The sequence below is a fragment of the Bufo gargarizans genome, chromosome 5 (assembly GCF_014858855.1).
Source record: "Bufo gargarizans isolate SCDJY-AF-19 chromosome 5, ASM1485885v1, whole genome shotgun sequence".
Classification (NCBI taxonomy): Eukaryota; Metazoa; Chordata; class Amphibia; order Anura; family Bufonidae; genus Bufo; species Bufo gargarizans.
The window spans coordinates 273,517,782-273,541,288 of record NC_058084.1 but is presented as its reverse complement, the minus strand read 5'-3'; the positions used below and the strand labels follow the sequence as shown (position 1 = coordinate 273,541,288).

The 23,507-nt window shown below is 45.4% G+C and overlaps 1 protein-coding gene across 1 annotated transcript in view; it reads right to left on the bottom strand.

Annotated features, from left to right (window-relative positions):
• Positions 1-23,507, bottom strand: part of NFX1 (nuclear transcription factor, X-box binding 1) — a 165,794-nt gene that overhangs the window by 135,577 nt on the left and 6,710 nt on the right. The window contains exon 2 of the mRNA XM_044295481.1: positions 21,773-22,834. Within this exon, the coding sequence (XP_044151416.1) occupies positions 21,773-22,834 (1,062 nt within the window). The remainder of the gene's footprint in view (positions 1-21,772; positions 22,835-23,507) is intronic.

Sequence of the window (23,507 nt, the reverse complement as noted above, 5' to 3'; positions counted from 1 at the left end):
ACTATCCACAAGTTCTGCCATTATGGAGATCCCATATCCAGTAATCTAGCCCAGTATTAATGAACCTTTTCAAGCCAAGTAACCCCTGGTGACAAAAAGTTCTAGTCCAAGTAGGGCTTCTTTCAGTGGCCAACAGGTCTGATAGGCCAATATCAGCTCATGGGGATGAAATACTTGTAATTGAACCTGCAGCGAGTAGGTAAACAGATCACTACCTTCTCTTCAAACAGCTGATCGGTGGGGGTTCCAGGAGTCAGCCCCCCGCAGATCCGATTTTGATGTCCTATATTGAGGATAGGTCAATAATATTAAAAAGCAGACAACTGGTTTAACTTAGCAGGATCCAGCACTGAGAGGACCACAGTGAGTTTCCCTTTTTCCTGCCCTCTTATTCTCCCCGCTCCTTCCCTCCCCGACAATCCCCCATCGGGCCACAAAAATTTCCTATTCCACCCTCCTGCTGGAGCGAGATTATGACTTTTTAATAAAAAGTCTCCATGATATGTCTGGAGTGAAGCTCATTAACATACTTAACCACACCCACTTTCCCACCCATATTTCAAAACTGGACTGAGTGGTGTAAAAATGCAAAAAGTCAAAATCTTTTTACAAGTGAGTGCAAAAAGTCACAAAAGCCCTATTTTTGCAAGCCAGAATTCTGGCGTGAAGGCATGATCAATCCGCCCCATTGTTTGCTGGCAGCAGATCGCTGTTTAGACGCACGATCTCATGACGGCAAAATGAGGATTTAGCTGTCCACATAAAAGATGCGATTACCTGATGAACAACCATTTCACTGGGTAATCGGCAGCACCTTCACAACTGCAGATTATCTCTAACGAACATTCTGACGAAAGCGTGTTAGTAATTAACTGGCCGATGCTTGGCCAGTGTAAAGGGGTCTTTAGGTGTAGGTACGAGGCAACGCGCTAATCGAGGTGCTCCTTCCAAACAGCGCGCACCCCTGACTTGCCAGTCAATCGCCCTAACCAGATACATAATATATGCGAATGTAAGAATACATTAGACCCTTGAACATATAGCGGCAAAAAATGATCATGTTACTGCAGTGGGGTTCGTGCACCCATCAGGATCAACTTATATGGTGACAGAGACATAACGCTGATCACAAATATATGCCACACCAACAGACATGCTGCTGCATCTCATGGACAGTGCATTGCTGATGGGGGATGGTTACGTGTCACATGCCCACCTTTATTGTACATATAGTGACAATATTCTGCCCAGTGGGTTGCCAGGCATATACACAGTGGATGTAGCAGGGTCCTGCTCTGTTCTTCAATAAAGCACACAAAGATTTGATCATGGAGGCCGGTAGGTCTTGTGTTTTTTTTTCTGGCGTAAAAGACTGAAATCTATAGCAGCTCCAAACTGTTGCCAGAGGATACACAATTTATGATAAGGCGTGCGCCATGTCCTAAATTAAGCGCATCCTCAAGCGGTGTATGGTTAAATGCCAATCTATGACAAATTCCCCTCACCGCACTTGTAATCTGCCCGAGACATGACTGCCTGCCGGGTTTTGCAGCAATCTGACATTTCTATCTGGAAGCGTGTTTTTTTTGTTTTTGTCAATGAATGAATCAAGCCATTCACAGGGAAAGATAAAGGTTAGGGTAACCATCTGGAAAAATGGCTCTGCTAATGCAATCTGGAATGAGCCTCATCATGTGTCGCTGGGTATTTGTTCTTATCTGTTGCTTGCATATAGCACCAACAACAGAATGGCGCGTGGCAATTAAGGCTACTTTCACACTAGCGTTCGGGCGGATCCGTTCTGAACGGATCCGCCCATAATAATGCAGACGGAGGCTCCGTTCAGAACGGATCCGTCTGCATTATATTAGCTAAAAAAAGCTAAGTGTGAAAATAGCCTGGGACGGATCCGTCCAGACTTTCAATGTAAAGTCAATGGGGGACGGATCCGCTTGAAGATTGAGCCACATTGTGGCATCTTCAAACGGATCCGTCCCCATTGACTTACATTGTAAGTCTGGACGGATCCGCACGCCTCCGCACGGCCAGGCGGACACCCGAACGCTGCAAGCAGCGTTCAGCTGTCCGCCTGTCCGTGCGGAGGCGAGCGGAGCGGAGGCTGAACGCCGCCAGACTGATGCAGTCTGAGCGGATCCGCCTCCATTCAGACTGCATCAGGGCTGGACGGCTGCGTTCGGGTCCGCTCGTGAGCTCCTTCAAACGGAGCTCACGAACGGAAACCCGAACGCTAGTGTGAAAGCAGCCTTATACAGATGTAGCAGAGCTCAATTATTGAATGGTTACTATTGTGGACTTAGGCTACCTTCATACGCGGCCTTGTGTTCTGGCAGAGATTGCAGGGAAACAGCCAGACGAACACCGCTGCATGCCAATTCTCTGCAGCCCCAGGTGTGACAATAGGCTCATTTATAATGAAATTGGCAGAGGTACCCATCTCTAGGCTGAGCAAGGGATTGGGCAGTGTGAAATCGAACCGGCATGCCATCTTTCTTTACCATAATTGCCATTTGGAGACAATCTGCCAAACCCCACACATTAATAACACATATGTCCAGTCTTTAGTCAGACCTTCACAAGAAGGCTATGGACACTTTTGGGATCAATTTTTTATAATTGCACTCTAATTATTATGGGTTAAACTTTGATTCTGGGGGCTAAACCACTAAATTGCAACGGTAAATGCAGTCGCGTCTAAGCAGTTTACAGAGGGAGGGGGCCCAAGCTGGGTCTCATAGGTGTAATACTAACAGTTACAATCCATTACAACACAAAAGTATGGTAATTCACATAATTATACAAAATAGGTTTCCCAAAAAATGTTTTCCCCATCAAGCAATGTACTATTATTAAAAAAAATAAAAGAAAAAAAGGGGACATCAGAGTGTCTATAACAACCAGCTCTGTAAAAATAATCTACCCCATCAGATGAATGGTGTAAAAAATAAAAACGATGGTCACCTCGCCTACCAAAAATCATAATAGCATGCGATCACAAAGTCATATGTGCCCTGAAATGATGCCAATGAAAAAGTCACTTCAGCACACAAAGAACAAGGTCCCACACAAGACTATATACAGTATATCTCAGAAAACGGTGACACAAAAACATGAGTTTAATGCTTTAACTGTGTCAAGTAGCTTTAAAAAGAACTATATAAAATTGGCATCTCTGTAATCGTGCTGACCAGCAGAATAGAAAGAACATGATTTTTCGTAGACAACGTAGGCCGCAATAACAACACACAAAAAAGCAATGGCAGAATTGTTGATTTTTCTTCACCCTGCTCCCCAAAAAAACTAAATAAAGTGATCAAAAAGTTGTATGTACCCCATAACATTACCAATGACGATGGAAACTCATCCTGGTTATCCGAAAATGGCTGTACTGGTACCCCAGAGTCTGTGCGAAAGAAACTTCGTGCCCATAGACCAATCCATCAAAATCTGCGCTGCAAAATCCAAAAAGTGGCCTCTCTTCTGAACCCTGCAGTGTACCCAAACTGCAGTTTACATCCACATTTATGGCATTTCAGTGTCAGAGTAGTTACATTTTCAGGTACAAAAGTAATTAAATATATAAGTTGGCCGACACAGACACAGTTTCTATATCTAAGGAGATCAGAGACCACCCCAAAAATCTTTATTTTTATACCTTTATGATAATGGGTGTAACTGTGTGTTTAAAGGCAGTTTGGCACATTACATAATTGCACGTGATAACATATTGGCACTATCTTGTAGTTTTAAAACTGGGTAAAAGTTCATTTGGACAAGAATCTAGGTTAAAAAAAAGTCAATTCTCTAAAACTGGATACAATTTGGAAACGTATACCCACCATCTGGATCCATTATGTAGAAAACATTTCCTAGAATCTCTAAGAACATTAACTAAGGCTACTTTCACACTAGCATTCATGGGTCCGTTCGTGAGCTCCGTTTGAAGGAGCTCACGAGCGGACCCAAACGCCTCCGTCCAGCCCTGATGCAGTCTGAATGGAGCGGATCCGCTCAGACTGCATTAGTCTGGCGGCGTTCAGCCTCCGCTCGCCTCCGCACGGACAGCTGAACGCTGCTTGCAGCGTTCAGCTGTCCGCCTGGCCGTGCGGAGGCGAGCGGATCCGTTCAGACTTACAATGTAAGTCAATGGGAACGGATCCGCTTGAAGATGTCACCCTATGGCTCAATCTTCAAGCGGATCCGTCCCCCATTGACTTTACATTGAAAGTCTGAACGGATCCGCTCAGGCTACTTTCACACTTAGAATTTTTTCTAAGTTATTAATGCAGACGGATCCGTACTGAACGGAGCCTCCGTCTGCATTAATATGATCGGATCCGTTCAGAACGGATCCGATCAAGCACAAGTGTGAAAGTAGCCTAACCAGTAGAACTTGCCTGACAATTTAAGCTGTGTGGAGTCTCATACAGCACAAATTGGATACAACATACTGAAATGGCAAATCTGTGGAAAACTTGCAATTTTTATTTTGCACCATTCTTTGCTCATTTATTTTTAAAAAATACCCGTAGCGTCAAAATGCTCACTCAACCCCTTGATAAATAACTTAAGTGGTGTACTATCCACAATGGTTATTGAGGGTTTCCACTGTACGGGCACCTCAGTGGCTCTGCAAATGTGGGCGCCGAAAACCATTCCAGCAAAATCTGGACTCTAAAAGCCAAATGCCATTCCTTCCCTTCTAAGGCTACTTTCACACTTGCGTTCGCAATTCCGCTCGTGAACTCCGTTTGAAGGAGCTCACGAGCGGACGCGAACGCCTCCGTCCAGCCCTGATGCAGTCTGAATGGAGCGGATCCGCTCAGACTGCATCAGTCTGGCGGCGTTCAGCCTCCGCTCCGCTCGCCTCCGCACGGACAGGCGGACAGCTGAACGCTGCTTGCAGCGTTCAGCTGTCCGCCTGGCCGTGCGGAGGCGTGCGGATCCGTTCAGACTTACAATGTAATTCAATGGGAACGGATCCGCTTGAAGATGAGCCCATATGGCTCAATCTTCAAGCGGATCCGTCCCCCATTGACTTTACATTGAAAGTCTGAACGGATCCGCTCAGGCTACTTGCGAACTTAGAAATTTTTCTAAGTTATTAATGCAGACGGATCGGTACTGAACGGAGCCTCCGTCTGCATTAATATGAGCGGATCCGTTCAGAACGGATCCGATCAAGCGCAAGTGTGAAAGTAGCCTAAGCCCTGCAAAGTGCCCATACAGCAGCTTACGCCCACATCAAGGCAATAATGTACCCAGCAGAACCTGCCAATCAATTCAAGGAGTGCGAGTCTCAGACGGCACATGCTAGGCAGTAAAAGCCATATCTGTTGAAAAATTGAAATTTTGCACAGTCCGCTGAGCATTAATTTCTGAAAAATACCTATTATGTCAAATTGCTCACTCCATTCCTTAATACCTTGAGGGGCAGACTTTCCAAAAAAATTATTTCACCCCAGAACCTCTACAGTTGTCAGCACAATATGCATAAAATCACCACATTGTACATCTTTGTGCACTTTTACTCCGAAGCCCTGTTGTATGTCCAGGTTAAAGATTAGGGCCACATGTAGGGTGTTTATAAAACCAAGAAAAACAGTATAATAGAGGGCCGAATTTTCACACTGGCACTACATATTGGGCACTGAAATGGAATGCATATATGTGTGGAAAACTTGCAATTTTCAGGGATGGGGTTTCTAAAATGGGGTCAATTTTTGAGGGTTTCTTTTTTTTTTTTCACCTCAGAGCCTCTGCAGTTGACTAGTGCTGTATAAATCACAAAACAAGGCCTCAAACGCATGTAGTGCTCTTTTTCTTCTGAACTCTGCAGTGTGCCCAAACAGCAGTTTACGACCACGTAAGGGGTGTTGTTGTCCTCGGGAAAAACTATGTAACAAAAGTTTGGTTACATTTTCTCCTATTATCACTAGTGAACATTAACCTATTAAGGCATTAAATAATGGGAGAAAAGAAGAAATTAATCGCACATCCACTGATAATGCTATGATCTCATCCCTGCAGGAGACAGCACTGAATAGCGCATGTGTACTACCTCCATGCTACATGCTAAATGAGGCATTTGTGTACATTTTGATCAAAAGGCAATAAGCCCACTCACCACGCCAAGGTTGCCTCTATGAGTGGGTCCTAACCTAAAATTGTTGCGGCGCTGCACGGCGACCACCAGCGCTGTGGCACCATCCCGGCCGGCGGCGGGACCCAGTGGCCAAACAGCACCCCTGCTGCCTGACCATGCCATACCTAGCTCTGGGCCCCACCAACCAGCCAGAAAAACAGCACAGTGGCCCCCGCGCAGCCCAATGGGGTAGAATTGGGAAAACGCAATTCTGAAAAAAGCTTTTATTGTATTTTTTTTACACTGTACACAATGCAGTAAAATTAACCTGTTATCTTTATTCTCCAGGTCAGTATGGTTACAACGATAATTTTTTTCTTGTGTTTGAATACTGAAAAAAAAATTAAAATAAGCATCCTCCTGGACGTTAACCCCTTCATGCCATTTGCCCTCAGCTCTCATCAAGACCACCACACCCCTAGTTCTTTCCTAGTACTTTAACCCCTTCATGCTACTGGTACTCAGCTCCCAGTAAATACACCACACCCCAGTTCATGCTTATTACTTTAACCCTTTCATGCCACCTTGTCCTCAGCCCTCATAAAAACCACCATACCCCAGTTCAAGCTAAATACTCTAACCCCTTCATGCCACTTGTCCTCAGCTCTCATTAAAACCACTACTAATTACTAATACTACCAGTCTATATTTATTCACCCCACCTTTACAACCACATAGAAATCTTGTACGATTGACGCTGCAGCTGCTTTGCACCCTAACCTTGTGTCTAATAATATTAAAAAATAAAAATAAATTTCTCCACACTTTAACCCTTAACCAACCATAATATTACTCACCAATTGGCACTATACTACACGTCCAGACGCGCCATTATCTAGTGTATTTTTGACTCGCTATTGCACCATCTAATCCTAATACTCTGCCTTACTTTTAAACTAGTGCCCACTTTATACTTGTATATACAGTACAGACCAAAAGTTTGGACACACCTTCTCAAAGAGTTTTCTTTATTTTCATGACTATGAAAATTGTACATTCACACTGAAGGCATCAAAACTATGAATTAACACATGTGGAATTATATACATAACAAAAAAGTGTGAAACAACGGAAAATATGTCATATTCTAGGTTCTTCAAAGTAGCCACCTTTTGCTTTGATTACTGCTTTGCACACTCTTGAAATTCTCTTGATGAGCTTCAAGAGGTAGGCACCTGAAATGGTCTTCCCAGAGATGCTTAGCACTTGTTGACCCTTTTGCCTTCACTCTGCGCTCCAGCTCACCCCAAACCATCTCGATTGGGTTCAGGTCCAGTGACTGCGGAGACCAGGTCATCTGGCGCAGCACCCCATCACTCTCCTTCATGGTCAAATAGCCCTTACACAGCCTGGAGGTGTGTTTGGGGTCATTGTCCTGTTAAAAAATAAATGATGGTCCAACTAAACGGAAACCGGATGGAATAGCATGCCGCTGCAAGATGCTGTGGTAGCCATGCTGGTTCAGTATGCCTTCAATTTTGAATAAATCCCCAACAGTGTAACCAGCAAAGCACCCCCACACCATCACACCTCCTCCTCAATGCTTCACGGTGGGAACCAGGCATGTAGAGTCCATCCGTTCACCTTTTCTGCATCGCACAAAGACACGGTGGTTGGGACCAAAGATCTCAAATTTGGACTCATCAGACCAAAGCACAGATTTCCACTGGTCTAATGTCCATTCCTTGTTTTCTTTAGCCCAAACAAGTCTCTTCTGCTTGTAGCCTGTCCTTAGCAATGGTTTCCTAGCAGATATTCTACAATGAAGGCCTGATTCACACAGTCTCCTCTTAACAGTTGTTCTAGAGATGTGTCTGCTGCTAGAACTCTGTGTGGCATTGACCTGGTCTGTAATCTGAGCTGCTGTTGACCTGCGATTTCTGAGGCTGGTGACTCGGATGAACTTATCCTCTGCAGCAGAGGTGACTCTTGGTCCTCCTTTCCTGGGGTGGTCCGCACGTGAGCCAGTTTCTTTGTAGCGCTTGATGGTTTTTGTGACTGCACTTGGGGACACTTTCAAAGTTTTCCCAATTTTTCGGACTGACTGACCTTCATTTCTTAAAGTAATGATGGCCACTCGTTTTTCTTTACTTAGCTTTTTTCTTGCCATAATACAAATTCTAACAGTCTATTCAGTAGGACTATCAGCTGTGTATCCACCTGACTTCTCCACAACGCAACTGATGACTACCTCTTGAAGCTCATCAAGAGAATGCCAAGAGTGTGCAAAGCAGTAATCAAAGCTAAAGGTGGCTACTTTGAAGAACCTAGAATATGCCATATTTTCTGTTTCACACGTTTTTGTTATGTATATAATTCCACATGTGTTAATTCATAGTTTTGATGCCTTCAGTGTGAATCTACAATTTTCATAGTCATGAAAATAAAGAAAACTCTTTGAATGAGAAGGTGTGTCCAAACTTTTGGTCTGTACTGTATATGGGTGCAGATTTTTATACTTGTATATGTGTGTGCGTAATATATATATATATATATATATATATATATTATTTTATATTATACGTATATATTTTTTATTGATGTTTTTACAAGTCATACCTAGCTCTCCATCTCTATTTACCAACTCCTTACAGCATTAACTGCCCTGCATTTACGTATTCATGTATCCTTTTATCCAGTCACGACCTCATGATTCATGTGATCACTTTTTTTACTTTCATTACTTGTGACGGCTATGTTACCACTACCTTTTATCCAGTATTATCTCCTTTTACCGGGCAATCCTGTAGCCTTAGACACACCTTTGTGTTTCTAATGTGTGTAATTTTGTGTATATGTTGTTTTAGACTTGAAAAAGGGGTCCGCAGAACCCCGAAACGCGTTGTCACTATAACAATCAAAAAAAAACAAAACATTGGTTTCTAAAAATACTCTGGTTGCATTTTTGCGCCTACAGTCCACCCCTCCACTCGACCCCCGGTCCAGTGGAAATATATCCTTGTTCTCCTAGGTGTCTTTTGCTCCCAGGCTGTAGAGCTGGCCAATTGCAGCGCAGAGCTCACAGCCTGGGAGTTTTTTTTCTCCCAGGCTGTGAGCTCTGTGCTGCGATTGGCCAGCGCTACAGCCTAGGAGAAGGGGACGCCCGGGAGAACAAGGGCAGTCTCCTCCTACTATAACCAAGTGACCGAACATACCGAAGGGCATAGCAGGAGAACGGAGCGGGCCCAGGGATAATAGTAAGTGAAAAAAGATTGAAAAAAATAAAATGCCGGATCCGTTTTGCCGGATGAGACCGGAAAGACGGATCCGCCATTTTAATGCATTTTTCTGACTGATCAGGATCCTGGTCAGTCTTAAAAATGCCATCAGTTGGCATACGTTTTGCCGGATCACTCTGCCGCAAGTGTGAAAGTAGCCTTAGAGATCGCTGCCTCAGTACTACAATTACATGGTAAAGCAATGCATTATATAGGCCTAATTACTAATTACTGGAAGGACAGAATGGGGGACATTTATGAAGACCAGCGTTCCCATACCTGATCCTCCTGCTCTGGAGTAAGAAGCACATTATTTATTAAGACGCAAATGCCTCTTTATAATTTATTATTAGTTGCATCTCTGGCACTCTGCGAGGCAGAAAATTGGATTTTTTGTGCTTACCTGTAAAATCCTTTTCTCGCCAAGTTCATATATATATTTAGATTTTTTTTTTTTTACTACATTATGGTTAAAACATTTATTTGTTTTTGTTTCAGCAATCTGCACCTAGAGCTGCCAGCGAGGATTCCCCAGTCCGCAGGAATGAGCGTGGCGTTCGTAGACGTGCAAGTCTTCATTAACCGCCTCCGGACCGCCTAACGCAGATGTGCGGTCCGGAGGCGGCAGCCCTGCGCACGACGACGCATATACGCGTCATCTCGCGAGGGCCGGGATTTCCTGTGAACGCGCGCACACAGGCGCGCGCGCTCACAGGAACGGAAGGTAAGCGAGTGGATCTCCAGCCTGCCAGCGGCGATCGCTCGCTGGCAGGCTGGAGATCCGAATTTTTTAACCCCTAACAGGTATATTAGACGCTGTTTTCATAACAGCGTGTAATATACCTCCTACCTGGTCCTCTGGTGGTCCCTTTTGTTAGGATCGACCACCAGAGGACTTAGGTAGCTCAGTACAGTCGCACCAAACACCACACTACACTACACCCCCCCCCCCCGTCACTTATTAACCCCTTATAAACCCCTGATCACCCATGATCACCCCATATAAACTCCCTGATCACCCCCCTGTCATTGATCACCGCCCTGTCATTGATCACCCCCTGTCATTGATCACCCCCCTGTCAGGCTCCGTTAAGACGTCCGTATGATTTTTACGGATCCACGGATACATGGATCGGATCCGCAAAAAGCATACGGACGTCTGAATGGAGCCTTACAGGGGGGTGATCAATGACAGGCGGGTGATCACCCATATACACTCCCTGATCACCCCCCTGTCATTGATCACCCCCCTGTAAGGCTCCATTCAGACGTCCGCATGTGTTTTGTGGATCCGATCCATGTATCCATGGATCCGTAAAAATCATGCGGACGTCTGAATGGAGCCTTACAGGGGGTGATCAATGACAGGCGGGTGATCACCCATATACACTCCCTGATCACTCCCCTGTCATTGATCACCCCCCTGTAAGGCTCCATTCAGACGTCCGCATGTGTTTTGTGGATCCGATCCATGTATCCATGGATCCGTAAAAATCATGCGGGCGTCTGAATGGAGCCTTACAGGGGGGGGTGATCAGTGACAGGGGGGTGATCACCCTGATTACCCCCTGTCATTGATAACCCCCCTGTAAGGCTCCATTCAGACGTCCGCATGTGTTTTGTGGATCCGATCCATGTATCCATGGATCCGTAAAAATCATGCGGACGTCTGAATGGAGCCTTACAGGGGGGGGGGGGTGATCAGTGACAGGGGGGGTGATCACCCTGATCACCCCCTGTCATTGATCACCCCCCTGTAAGGCTCCATTCAGACGTCCGCATGTGTTTTGTGGATCCGATCCATGTATCCATGGATCCGTAAAAATCATGCGGACGTCTGAATGGAGCCTTACAGGGGGGGGTGATCAGTGACAGGGGGGTGATCACCCTGATCACCCCCTGTCATTGATAACCCCCCTGTAAGGCTCCATTCAGACGTTTGCATGTGTTTTGCGGATCCGATCCATGGATCCGTAAAAATTATACGGACGTCTGAATGGAGCCTTACAGGGGGGTGATCAATGACAGGGGGGTGATCAGGGAGTCTATATGGGTGATCACCCCCCTGTCATTGATCACCCCCCTGTAAGGCTCCATTCAGACATTTTTTTTTGGCACAAGTTAGTGGAAATTTTTTGTTTGTTTTTGTTTTTTCTTACAAAGTCTCATATTCTACTAACTTGTGTCAAAAAATAAAATCTCACATGAACTCACCATACCCCTCACGGAATCCAAATGCGTAAACATTTTTAGACATTTATATTCCAGACTTCTTCTCACGCTTTAGGGCCCCTAAAAACCCAGGGCAGTATAAATACCCCACATGTGACCCCATTTCGGAAAGAAGACACCCCAAGGTATTCCGTGAGGGGCATATTGAGTCCATGAAAGATTGAAATTTTTGTCCTAAGTTAGCGGAAAGTGAGACTTTGTGAGAAAAAAAAACAAAAAAAAATAAATCAATATCCGCTAACTTATGCAAAAAAAGAAAAAAATTTCGAGGAACTCGCCATGCTCCTCATTGAATACCTTGGGGTGTCTTCTTTCCAAAGTGGGGTCACATGTGGGGTATTTATACTGCCCTGGCTTTTTAGGGGCCCGAAAGTGTGAGAAGAAGTCTGGGATCCAAATGTCTAAAAATGCCCTCCTAAAAGGAATTTGGGCCCCTTTGCGCATCTAGGCTGCACAAAAGTGTCACACATGTGGTATCGCCGTACTCAGGAGAAGTTGGGGAATGTGGTTTGGGGTGTCATTTTACATATACCCATGCTGGGTGAGAAAAATATCTTGGTCAAATGCCAACTTTGTATAAAAAAATGGGAAAAGTTGTCTTTTGCCAAGATATTTCTCTCACCCAGCATGGGTATATGTAAAATGACACCCCAAAACACATTGCCCAACTTCTCCTGAGTACGGCGATACCACATGTGTGACACTTTTTTGCAGCCAAGGTGGGCAAAGGGGCACATATTCCAAAGTGCACCTTTCGGATTTCGCAGGCCATTTTTTTTTTACACATTTTGATTGCAAAGTACTTCTCACACATATGGGCCCCTAAATTGCCAGGGCAGTATAACTACGCCACAAGTGACCCCATTTTGGAAAGAAGACACCCCAAGGTATTCCGTGAGGGGCACGGCGAGTTCCTAGAATTTTTTATTTTTTGTCACAAGTTAGCGGAAAATGATGATTTTTCTTTTTTTTTCTTTTTTCCTTACAAAGTCTCATATTCCACTAACTTGCGACAAAAAATAAAAAGTTCTATGAACTCACTATGCCCATCAGCGAATACCTTAGGGTGTCTACTTTCCGAAATGGGGTCATTTGTGGGGGTTTTCTACTGTTTGGGCATTGTAGAACCTCAGGAATCATGACAGGTGCTCAGAAAGTCAGAGCTGCTTCAAAAAGCGGAAATTCACATTTTTGTACCATAGTTTGTAAACGCTATAACTTTTACCCAAACCATTTTTTTTTTGCCCAAACATTTTTTTTTATCAAAGACATGTAGAACTATAAATTTAGCGAAAAATTTATATATGGATGTCGTTTTTTTTGCAAAATTTTACAGCTGAAAGTGAAAAATGTCATTTTTTTGCAAAAAAAATCGTTACATTTCGATTAATAACAAAAAAAAGTAAAAATGTCAGCAGCAATAAAATACCACCAAATGAAAGCTCTATTAGTGAGAAGAAAAGGAGGTAAAATTCATTTGGGTGGTAAGTTGCATGACCGAGCGATAAACGGTGAAAGGAGTGTAGTGCCGAAGTGTAAAAAGTGGCCTGGTCATTAAGGGGGTTTCAGCTAGCGGGGCTGAAGTGGTTAAGTAGTTCTAATTTGCATTTTATATTAGGATTTAGTATTTACAGTTAATTTTGTATTTCTTTTTCTTTCAGGGTTCCAGAGGCTCCACCAGGGAAGATGAGGAGCTCGGGGTCCCTACCATCGATAACCAGCAACTCATCCAACTGGTGGAAGCTCGTCCATCATTATGGGAACACTCCAACCGCAACCACGCTGATCATCATCGGACCCAGTGGCTCTGGAGGGACAAATGTTCTGAACTTTTTGAGACCTGGGGGATCTAAATGCGGCGGCTCAGGAGAAATGTGGTAAGTACAACAATATGTATTTTACTACAGTCATATAGTTATTTACAATAAATCATGCTAAAATGTATTTTTTTATGTTTTTTTTCTATAGTCAAACTGGTTACCACGCGTTAGCAATCTATCCGGGACCGCTTCAGGAGGGATTTTAACAAGGAGGTTCAGGGCCCAAGTGGCTCCTGAGGAACCTCAGGGACCACCATATATCTATACAGCGGCCCTGGGGTTCCTGCGATAGACAATGGCACCAAGAAGGTAAATATTTTTTATGACTGTAAAAATAATTTATTTAAGGCTACTTTCACACTAGCGTTCATAGGTCCGTTCGTGAGCTCCGTTTGAAGGAGCTCACGAGCGGACCCGAACGCCTCCGTCCAGCCCTGATGCAGTCTGAATGGAGCGTCTGCATCAGTCTGGCGGCGTTCAGCCTCTGCTCCGCTCGCCTCCGCACGGACAGGCGGACAGCTGAACGCTGCTTGCAGCGTTCGGGTGTCCGCCTGGCCGTGCGGAGGCGAGCGGATCCGTTCAGACTTACAATGTAAGTCAATGGGAACGGATCCGCTTGAAGATGTCACCATATGGCTCAATCTTCAAGCGGATCCGTCCCCCATTGACTTTACAGTCCACTTTCTGGGCTCCGTTCTCAATATAGGTGTGGGTACCAGCGGTGGGAACGCCCAGGATAGAAGCTGAGGTCTCCTCCCCATCGCTCCGATAGTAGTAATTAGCATACGGAGCAGGAGACAATTTACTGCTCCTCCGCCCTCATTGACAGCTACTCCCCCTATCCCCTTGATTATTAGGGCCAGGAATCTCACCCGTCCCTGTAATCTTGTGTCTGTGAAGTAGTTTCTACTCAGCAGAAGCGCAATACATCTGCCTCTGCTTCCCCAGTAGATATCTAATGCCCATGTGCGCTGATGCAAACCACTGCACGTGTGCAAGATTGCAGGGTGAGATTAATAGATTTGATCCTGCTAATATACCCTAGCCTGAGTTAACGGGGGAAGAGGGTTCCCCATTCAGGACACAGCTATAAACTCAGGACTCAGTACATTTATGCATTACACAAACAGACTATTGATTTGAAAGGTCGTCTATAACTTTTAATACAGGAGGCGGGTGCCGGCAGCAGAATCACATTGCTGGCATCCTGCCTCTGACAGGGAGCTGCGATCAGTGGCAGTTAACCCCTCAGGTGCGGCACCTGAGGGGTTAACTGCCACTGATTTGCTGCCAGTACCCACCTCCTTTATTAAAAGTTAATTATCATTGGTGGCGCAGCGCCCCCTCCCCCCTCAACACCCCCAGTATTAAAATCATTGGTGGCAGTGTCCACAGAGTCCCCTCTCCTCCTCTCATTGGTGGCAGTTCTGATCGGAGCGCCAGCAGTGTAATCGAGGGGGTTCTGATCGGTTACCATGGCAGTCAGGACGCTACTGAAGCCTTGGCTGTCATGGTAATCTCCCTGATGCTGTGTGCACTATGCACAGGGCAGCACGGAGAGTGTGAAGTCCTATTCACCCTGATATGGATCTATCAGGTTTTATAGGACAAGGGATGAAAAGATACCAGGTTCTAAAAATAAAACCCCACCAAAATATTAAGTATAAATTACATATAAAATATATAAACATATATATTTCAGACGTGGCAATATGTTGTATTATATGAAATCCGGCAGCACTCACTTTAGAGGTTATCAGGTGCAAGCGTCTCGTCTTTGACCATAGGCTTGTATATTCAGGGAAAAATCAACGCAGCACTCTTCTTGTAAAAAAACGCAGTGTCTTTATTCACACATGCGACACAAAAATAGGCAACGTTTCAATCCCCTTCCGGGATCCTTCTCAAGCCAAGAGAAGGATCCCGGAAGGGGATTGAAACGTTGCCTATTTTTGTGTCGCATGTGTGAATAAAGACACTGCGTTTTTTTACAAGAAGAGTGCTGCGTTGATTTTTCCCTGAATAAATATAAAATTATAAACACACACACGTGTGTGTGTGTGTATATATATATATATATATATATATATATATATATATATATATATATATATATATATATACATACACACACACACACACACACACACACACACATACACATACACACCCACAAATACAGCAGCAGCACAGTCAGACAGCGTGCACTGGGTGCAATTCCTCACAGAGGTCGGCTTCTCCTCCAAAATACGTACTCTCCAAATAACGAGGCAGCACTTCCAGCTTTCAGTGACAGGGTGAAGACCCCAAAACTTTATTCCCAGCAATGTTTCGGCCTACTCAATGAGGCCTTTGTCAAGCTATACAATAGTGCTTACTACTGGGTCTATATACCCACAAATCAAGGGGCAACAACCGCCGGCACCAGGTTAACATATTAACCGTACGGTGCCTGTAGCATCGTCCCCAGCCCTCCCCCACACTGCGAGGAAAAAATGGTGCAGCTACAATGGGATAAACCCTACCCATCTGCATGCACCTAACCAAGGTGTGCCAGATACACATCAACTGACACCAAGGTTTATAGCCAGTACCAAGCTTAAATAGCCACCATCATAGTGGTCAACAGTTTATGTAGATGATATCAATCTTAACATTATGCACCATGTGACACGTCCCAACAAACACCCGCCGGAGTCCGCCAGGTCTTCATATGATGGTCACCGCCACGCTAGCGGGCTCAGCAGATCCACCCATGGCAACGTCCATTACAGTAGACAAAGGGTCATTGGGCTTGTCCAAAGAATCTCTGAAATGAACAAGAGATATATTGCATTGGAAATGCAATAAATTCAAATTCACACTATTGTACATCCCCCACATCAGTCAGGACAGTTCGGACCCCCCATCCATGGTGAGCTAACCGCACCCTCTATCCACACAATTCCCATCTACATTCTGCATTAAGGCCATCGGGCTTCAATGTACGTAACCTATGAATCCACATTATCTCACGTTGTTTTAATAATCTCTCCCTGTTGCCTCCCCTTTTAAGTGTGGAAATACCATCTATCACCCTGAACTTGAGGTCCTTCTCTCTATGTCCGGCTTCTACAAAATGCTTGGGCACAGGGAGGTCCCTCCTTTTTTGACGAATTGAGTACCTGTGATAGTTCATTCTCGTCTTAACATCACAAATAGTTTCCCCCACATAAAAAAGGTTGCATGGGCAGGAGAGAAGATAGACGACGAATGAACTATCTTCTCTCCTGCCCATGCAACCTTTTTTATGTGGGGGAAACTATTTGTGATGTTAAGACGAGAATGAACTATCACAGGTACTCAATTCGTCAAAAAAGGAGGGACCTCCCTGTGCCCAAGCATTTTGTAGAAGCCGGACATAGAGAGAAGGACCTCAAGTTCAGGGTGATAGATGGTATTTCCACACTTAAAAGGGGAGGCAAAAGGGAGAGATTATTAAAACAACGTGAGATAATGTGGATTCATAGGTTACGTACATTGAAGCCCGATGGCCTTAATGCAGAATGTAGATGGGAATTGTGTGGATAGAGGGTGCGGTTAGCTCACCATGGATGGGGGGTCCGAACTGTCCTGACTGATGTGGGGGATGTACAATAGTGTGAATTTGAATTTATTGCATTTCCAATGCAATATATCTCTTGTTCATTTCAGAGATTCTTTGGACAAGCCCAATGACCCTTTGTCTACTGTAATGGACGTTGCCATGGGTGGATCTGCTGAGCCCGCTAGCGTGGCGGTGACCATCATATGAAGACCTGGCGGACTCCGGCGGGTGTTTGTTGGGACGTGTCACATGGTGCATAATGTTAAGATTGATATCATCTACATAAACTGTTGACCACTATGATGGTGGCTATTTAAGCTTGGTACTGGCTATAAACCTCGGTGTCAGTTGATGTGTATCTGGCACACCTTGGTTAGGTGCATGCAGATGGGTAGGGTTTATCCCATTGTAGCTGCACCATTTTTTCCTCGCAGTGTGGGGGAGGGCGGGGACGATGCTACAGGCACCGTACGGTTAATATGTTAACCTGGTGCCGGCGGTTGTTGCCCCTTGTTTCCCCCGCCCCCCGCTGCCCCCCGCTTCCCCCCCCCCCCCCTTAGACATAGAGAGTGAAAAAAGATGTGGATTGTAATTGTATGCGTGATGTGTCTGTCCTGATGCCCCCGCTGGTGCCCGCTTTGGGATGTTTATCCCACGTTACTATGGTCACTGACATGCCCCCTTGACACGTCGCTACTGCGGCTGTGTCACATGGCCTGGCTCTCCTCCCCTCGCCGCTGCGCTGACGATGCGCTCCACTGAGTGATGTTTGCGTCCCAGGGAGCTTGCGTGGCGGCGTCGGGAGGTGAGTGAGGTGCGTCTGGCCCGGCGCAGTGCGGAGGGGGGAAACGCCAACATTGGCCGACTCGGCGGGTCCATGGGTGGTATGTCCTATTTTAATATGATGCAGCTGCATCATTAGGAAGAAATTTTAACCCTGTATGTACTGAGCACTTTTGCACTTCATATAGGACCCCTGACGTGACACTGTCTATGGTCAAGGGTTACTATCTTTTATACGTGTACTTGACTGTATACTGTATTATACTGAGGTATGAACACTGTTAGGCTACTTTCACACTAGCGTTCGGGTGTCCGCTTGTGAGCTCCGTAAAGGAAGGGGCTCACAAGCGGCCCCGAACGCATCCGTCCAGCCCTAATGCATTCTGAGTGGACACGGATCCGCTCAGAATGCATCAGTCTGGCAGCGTTCGGGTGTCCGCCTGGCCATGCGGAGGCAAGCGGATCCGTCCAGACTTACAATGTAAGTTTATGGGGAGCCATCCATTTGAATATGACACCCTATGGCTCAATTTTTCAAACGGACCCGTCCCCCGTTGACTTTCAATGTAAAGTCTGGACGGATCCGTTCAGGCTACTTTCACACTTAGAAATTTTTTAACAATATAATGCAGACGGATCCGTTCTGAACGGAGCCACCGTCTGCATTATATGAGCGGATCCGTCTCAGACGGATCCGCTCTGAACGCAAGTGTGACAGTAGCCTTAATGAGTTTTGCAGTTTTATTATATTTAACATTTATGGATGTAACACGAATATGTATCAGTCACTGATTGTCATGTGATGTTGTTGCTGAAGATCATGTGATCGCATTGAAAACATGTGCATTCACTAATTGCTCTGAGTGATTATTGATTTGTGGGTATATAGACCCAGTAGTAAGCACTATTGTATAGCTTGACAAAGGTCTCATTGAGTAGACCGAAACGTTGCTGGGAATAAAGTTTTGGGGTCTTCATCCTGTCACCGTGTGTGTGTGTGTGCGCTACAGGATGTACGATATCCAGTCGTAGTGCAAGTACTCCGCCTATGGAAGGAGGGAAATGCTACAGGCTGTATGGCATCCAGCGTAAGGGCAATTACGCTGCCTACAGAATGTACAGGGTACAGTGGTGAGCGCACATATTCCACCTAAGGAGGGAAGGGAATGTGACAGGACTCACAGAAGTCTGTGGTAGTGTAACTACTCTGCCTATAGAAGGAGGGTAAGCTACAGGGAGTGCGGTATCCAGCGGTAGTGCCAGGATTCTGCTTATGCTATAGGACTTATGTATCCAGCGGTAGGGTAAAGAAATTCTGCCTACAGAATGGCATGGGAACCAAGTCCAGAAGGACCAGATAGCGCCAAGGGTTAATAATATATTACATCATTATAATAATAATAATATATATTACATACAGCTCAATTCTAACAAAACAGAGCTAGGGAAACTGAATCCACATCCATCTCTACTAATGAGCAGCACTGTAAGCCTCAGGAGAGAGCCCAGTGAGCACTTTGCTCAAAATAGCAGCCATTAAAGTCTAAACGGCTGGCAACAAAAACGAGTACACCCCTAAGTGAAAATAGCCAAAATTCTCAATATTTTGTGTGATCACCATCATTTTCCAGCACTGCCTTAACTCTCTTGGGCATGGAGTTCACTAGAGCTTCACAGGTTGCCACTGGAATCCTCTTCCACTCCTCCATGATCACATGATGGAGCTGGTGGATGTTAGAGATCTTGCGCTCCTCACCTTCTGTTTGAGGATGCTCCACTGATGCTCAATAGGGTTTCTGGAGACATGCTTGGCCAGTCCAGCACCTTTACGCTCAGTTTCTTTAGCAAGGCAGTGGTCGTCTTGGAGCTGTTTGGGGTCATTAACATGTTGGAATACTGTCCTGCTGCCGAGTTTCCGAATGGAGGGAATCATGCTCGTCTTCAGTATGTCACCGTACATATTGGCATTCATGGTTCCCTCAATGAACTGTAGCTCCCCACAGCCGGCAGCACTCATGTAGCCCCAAGCCATGATACTCGCACCACCATGCTTCACTGTAGGAAAGACACTTGTCTTTGTACTTCTCACCTGGTTGCCGCCACACACGCTTGACACCATCTAAACCAGATAAGACTAAGATAAACTTATCAGACCACAGGAGATGGTTCTAGTAATCCATCTCCTTAAACTGCTTGTCCTCAGCAAACTGTTTGTGTGCTTTCTTGTGCATCATCTTTAAAAGAGGTTTTCTTCTGGGAAAACAGCCATGCAGACCAATTTGTGGCGTATGGTCTGAGCACTGACACTCATATCTATTTTGAAAAGACAACCTGTGGCTATGATGCCGAGCATGTGCACTCTTTGGTCGACCATGGCAATGCCTGTTCTGAGTGGAACCTGTCTTGTTAAACCACTGTATTGTCTTGGGCACTGTGCTGCAGCTCAGTTTCCGGGTGATGGCAATCTTCTTATAGCCTAGGTCAGGGATCAGCAACCTGCGGCTCTCCAGCTGTTGTGAAACTACAATTCCCAGCATGCTCCATTCATTTCTATGAGAGTTCTTAGAAGAGCAGAGCAAGTATGCATACTGGGAGTTGTAGTTTCACAACAGCTGGAGAGCCGGAGGTTGCCTACCCCTGGCCTAGGTCATCTTTATATAGAGCAACAATTCTTTTTTTTTCAGATCCTCAGAGAGTTCTTTGCCCTGAGGTGCCATGTTGAACTTCCAGTGACCAGTATGAGGGAGTGTAAGAGTGGTACCACCAAATTTAACACACCTGAAACCTTATAACACTAATGAGTCACATGACAATGGGGAGAGAAAATGGCTAATTGTGTACAATTTGGCCATTTCCACTTAGGGGTGTACTCACTTTTGCTGCCAGCAGTTTAGACATTAAAGGGAACCTGTCACCAGGATTTTGTGCATAGAGCTGGGGACATGGGCTGCTAGATGGCCGCTAGCACATCTGCAATACCCGGTCCCCATAGCTCTCTGTGCTTTTATTGTGTTAAAAAACAGTTTTGATCCATATGCAAATGAACCTGATATGTGTGCTGTGTCCGGAGAGGAGTCCAGTGGAAAGGAGCCCAGCACTGCCCCGCGTCCTCCGAATCTCCTCCTTGCTGGCTGACGTCACAGAGCTGGAGCGCCGAAATCTCGCGATGCGCGAGCTAGTGCATGCGTAGTTCGTTCCCTGTGCTGATGCCAGCACAGGGAATGAACATGGTGCCGACACTGCGCATGCGCTAGCTCGCGCATCGCAAGATTTCGGCGCTCCAGCTCTGTGACGTCAGCCAGCAAGGAGGAGATTCGGAGGACGTGGGGCGGTGCTGGGCTCATCTCCGGAAACAGGACACATATCAGGTTCATTTGCATATAGATCAAAACGTTTTTTTAACACAATAAAAGCACAGAGAGCTATGGGGACTGGGTATTGCAGATGTGCGAGCGGCCATCTAGCAACCCATGTCCCCAGCTCTATGCACAAAATCCTGGTGACAGGTTCCCTTTAAGGGCTTTTTCACACGAGCGGATGCCGTGCGTGACATCTGCTGCGTGAATGAGAGCCATGATTGATAATGCTCCGTGCTTCTGCTGTCCGCAGCGGGTCTTGGCTCTCATTCACGCAGTGGATGTCACGCACAGCATCCGCTCGTATGAAACAGCCCTAAAGGTTGTGTGTTGAGTTATTTTGAGGGCACACCTAATTTACACTGTTATACAAGCTGTACACTGACTGCTTTACATTGTATTAAAGTGTCATGTCTTCAGTGTTGTCCCATGAAAAGATATATTAAAATATTTACAAAAATGTGAGGGTGTACTCACTTTTTTGAGATATTGTAGGTAGTAGCACAGAAACAAAAAAAACAATTCTTAAAATTACCATTAACTTATTTAAGTCATTTTCTGATCACACATTTTCTTGAACATTTTACTTTTCACAGTCATGTAGATGACCTTACCTGTATGCGTTTCCTTGCTCTTTGGTAAATCATGCTTCTTCGACGGTCTACTAAAGCCTGGCTGCACAGATGACTTAGAAGCACGGTCATGAGATGGATGCTTCCTTCCTGCTGGTTTATCACCATCAGAAACCCAGTGATGTCCACGAGACTTCGCCTCTTTATAGGTGTTAGAAAGAGGAGGTTCTGTTCCCCGATTGGTCTTCTTCTCCTTGGATGGAAATGTTGCTGGTTGGCTTTTGTCATGCCTCGACAACTTGCTGCTCTGAGCCTCATTTCGCTTAAATGTCTGAACATCATCCTGTGTTTTTTTCCAATCCAGTGGTTCTCGTGATGGCTTATTAAAAGAAACCGAATGCTTCTGCTTGTTCTCCGTTGCGCCATCACACCGATCAATTCTACTTTTAAAATGATCCTCCTTAAGTGTCCCCGATTTCACAAAATCTTGTGGTGGAATGTTCTCAAACAACTCATCAGTTTTTTGCTTTGGAGCTACCCGTTTCTCCCTGTCATATGCAAGTTTAGTTCTGTCACGAGGTCCTCTGAGAGATCCCCCTGACACATGGGTTAGTCTCTTTGGCTTGGCCCCTCGACTGTCAGCACTGCCAAATTCTTTCTCACTTTCTGATGAGCATAAATCATTGGGATCTCTTGTCCGTACACGCCAGTCACCAAGCGGTGTGGTGGCAACAAAGGATGTCCTTGCTGGAGTATCAGAAAGAGGCTGTCTTGAATGGTTCCTATTGTGAGATCTCTCACTCCTAGACCGATGCCACCTTTGATTCTGAAAGCTGTGATTCTTTACAGGTTTGTTGGTGATTTCTGGAGACCCGTGCTGGCCTCTTGCCTGGTTACTTGCGGCAGAGCTGTTGTAGGAGTGCACTTTCTGAGAAGGGCTGTCATGATTGCTCTCCCTTGGTGGCTGCTGCTGATGAGAGGCAGGTAAGTTTCTAGACCAATTTCTATTGCTTTCAGTTCTCCCATGATTTTTCCAGCCTGAGTGATGACTCAAGTGCTCTCTAGGGACAAAGTCAGCAGCCTCAGGGTTATACTTTGTGAGCCCTGAAACAAAGGACAAATCTGTGAGTACAATGATAGCGGGTTACATTGAGCTGGCTATTCATTAGAGATAACTGAATTTGCCTTAGTAAACATAACATTTGTGTGCCGAGACGTGACTCTCCCCATATGTCTGATCATTTGCATTCCTAAATCAGCAATTCAAAACATTCAGAAAGCCATATTGAGCATGAAACATGTATCTGAGGAGACAACCAGATAGATGTATAACTCTAAAAAAAAGTGGGCAAGAATTAGGGTGCCTTTACATGGGCAGATATTCTGCCACATAACGAGTGCCGACAGACAACAATAGCACCATTTTTTTAAAACTAATATATGCATATGTCCGTGCACAAAGGGTTAAATCACACGACTGTGGTCTGGGAAATAAAGTCTGTGTGGCAGCGCGGGTTCAGGGCATTTCAAGGGCTTTTTTTGTTTACATTTTTACACTGCTAGGCAGAGGCTTCCGCCTAGCAGGGTTCCCAGTGACAACCCCTGCACTGATGGGCGGTCTTTAGCTCTGCCCTAGGCTGTTTTACAGGCTACAGCAGCGCTAAAGACCACACATTAGTTCCAGTGACGTCCCCGGGCTCAATGCTAGGCGGAAACCTCCCCCTAGCATACTCATGGCCGTCTTTAATATTGATTGGACCCTGGGCAAAAATGTACT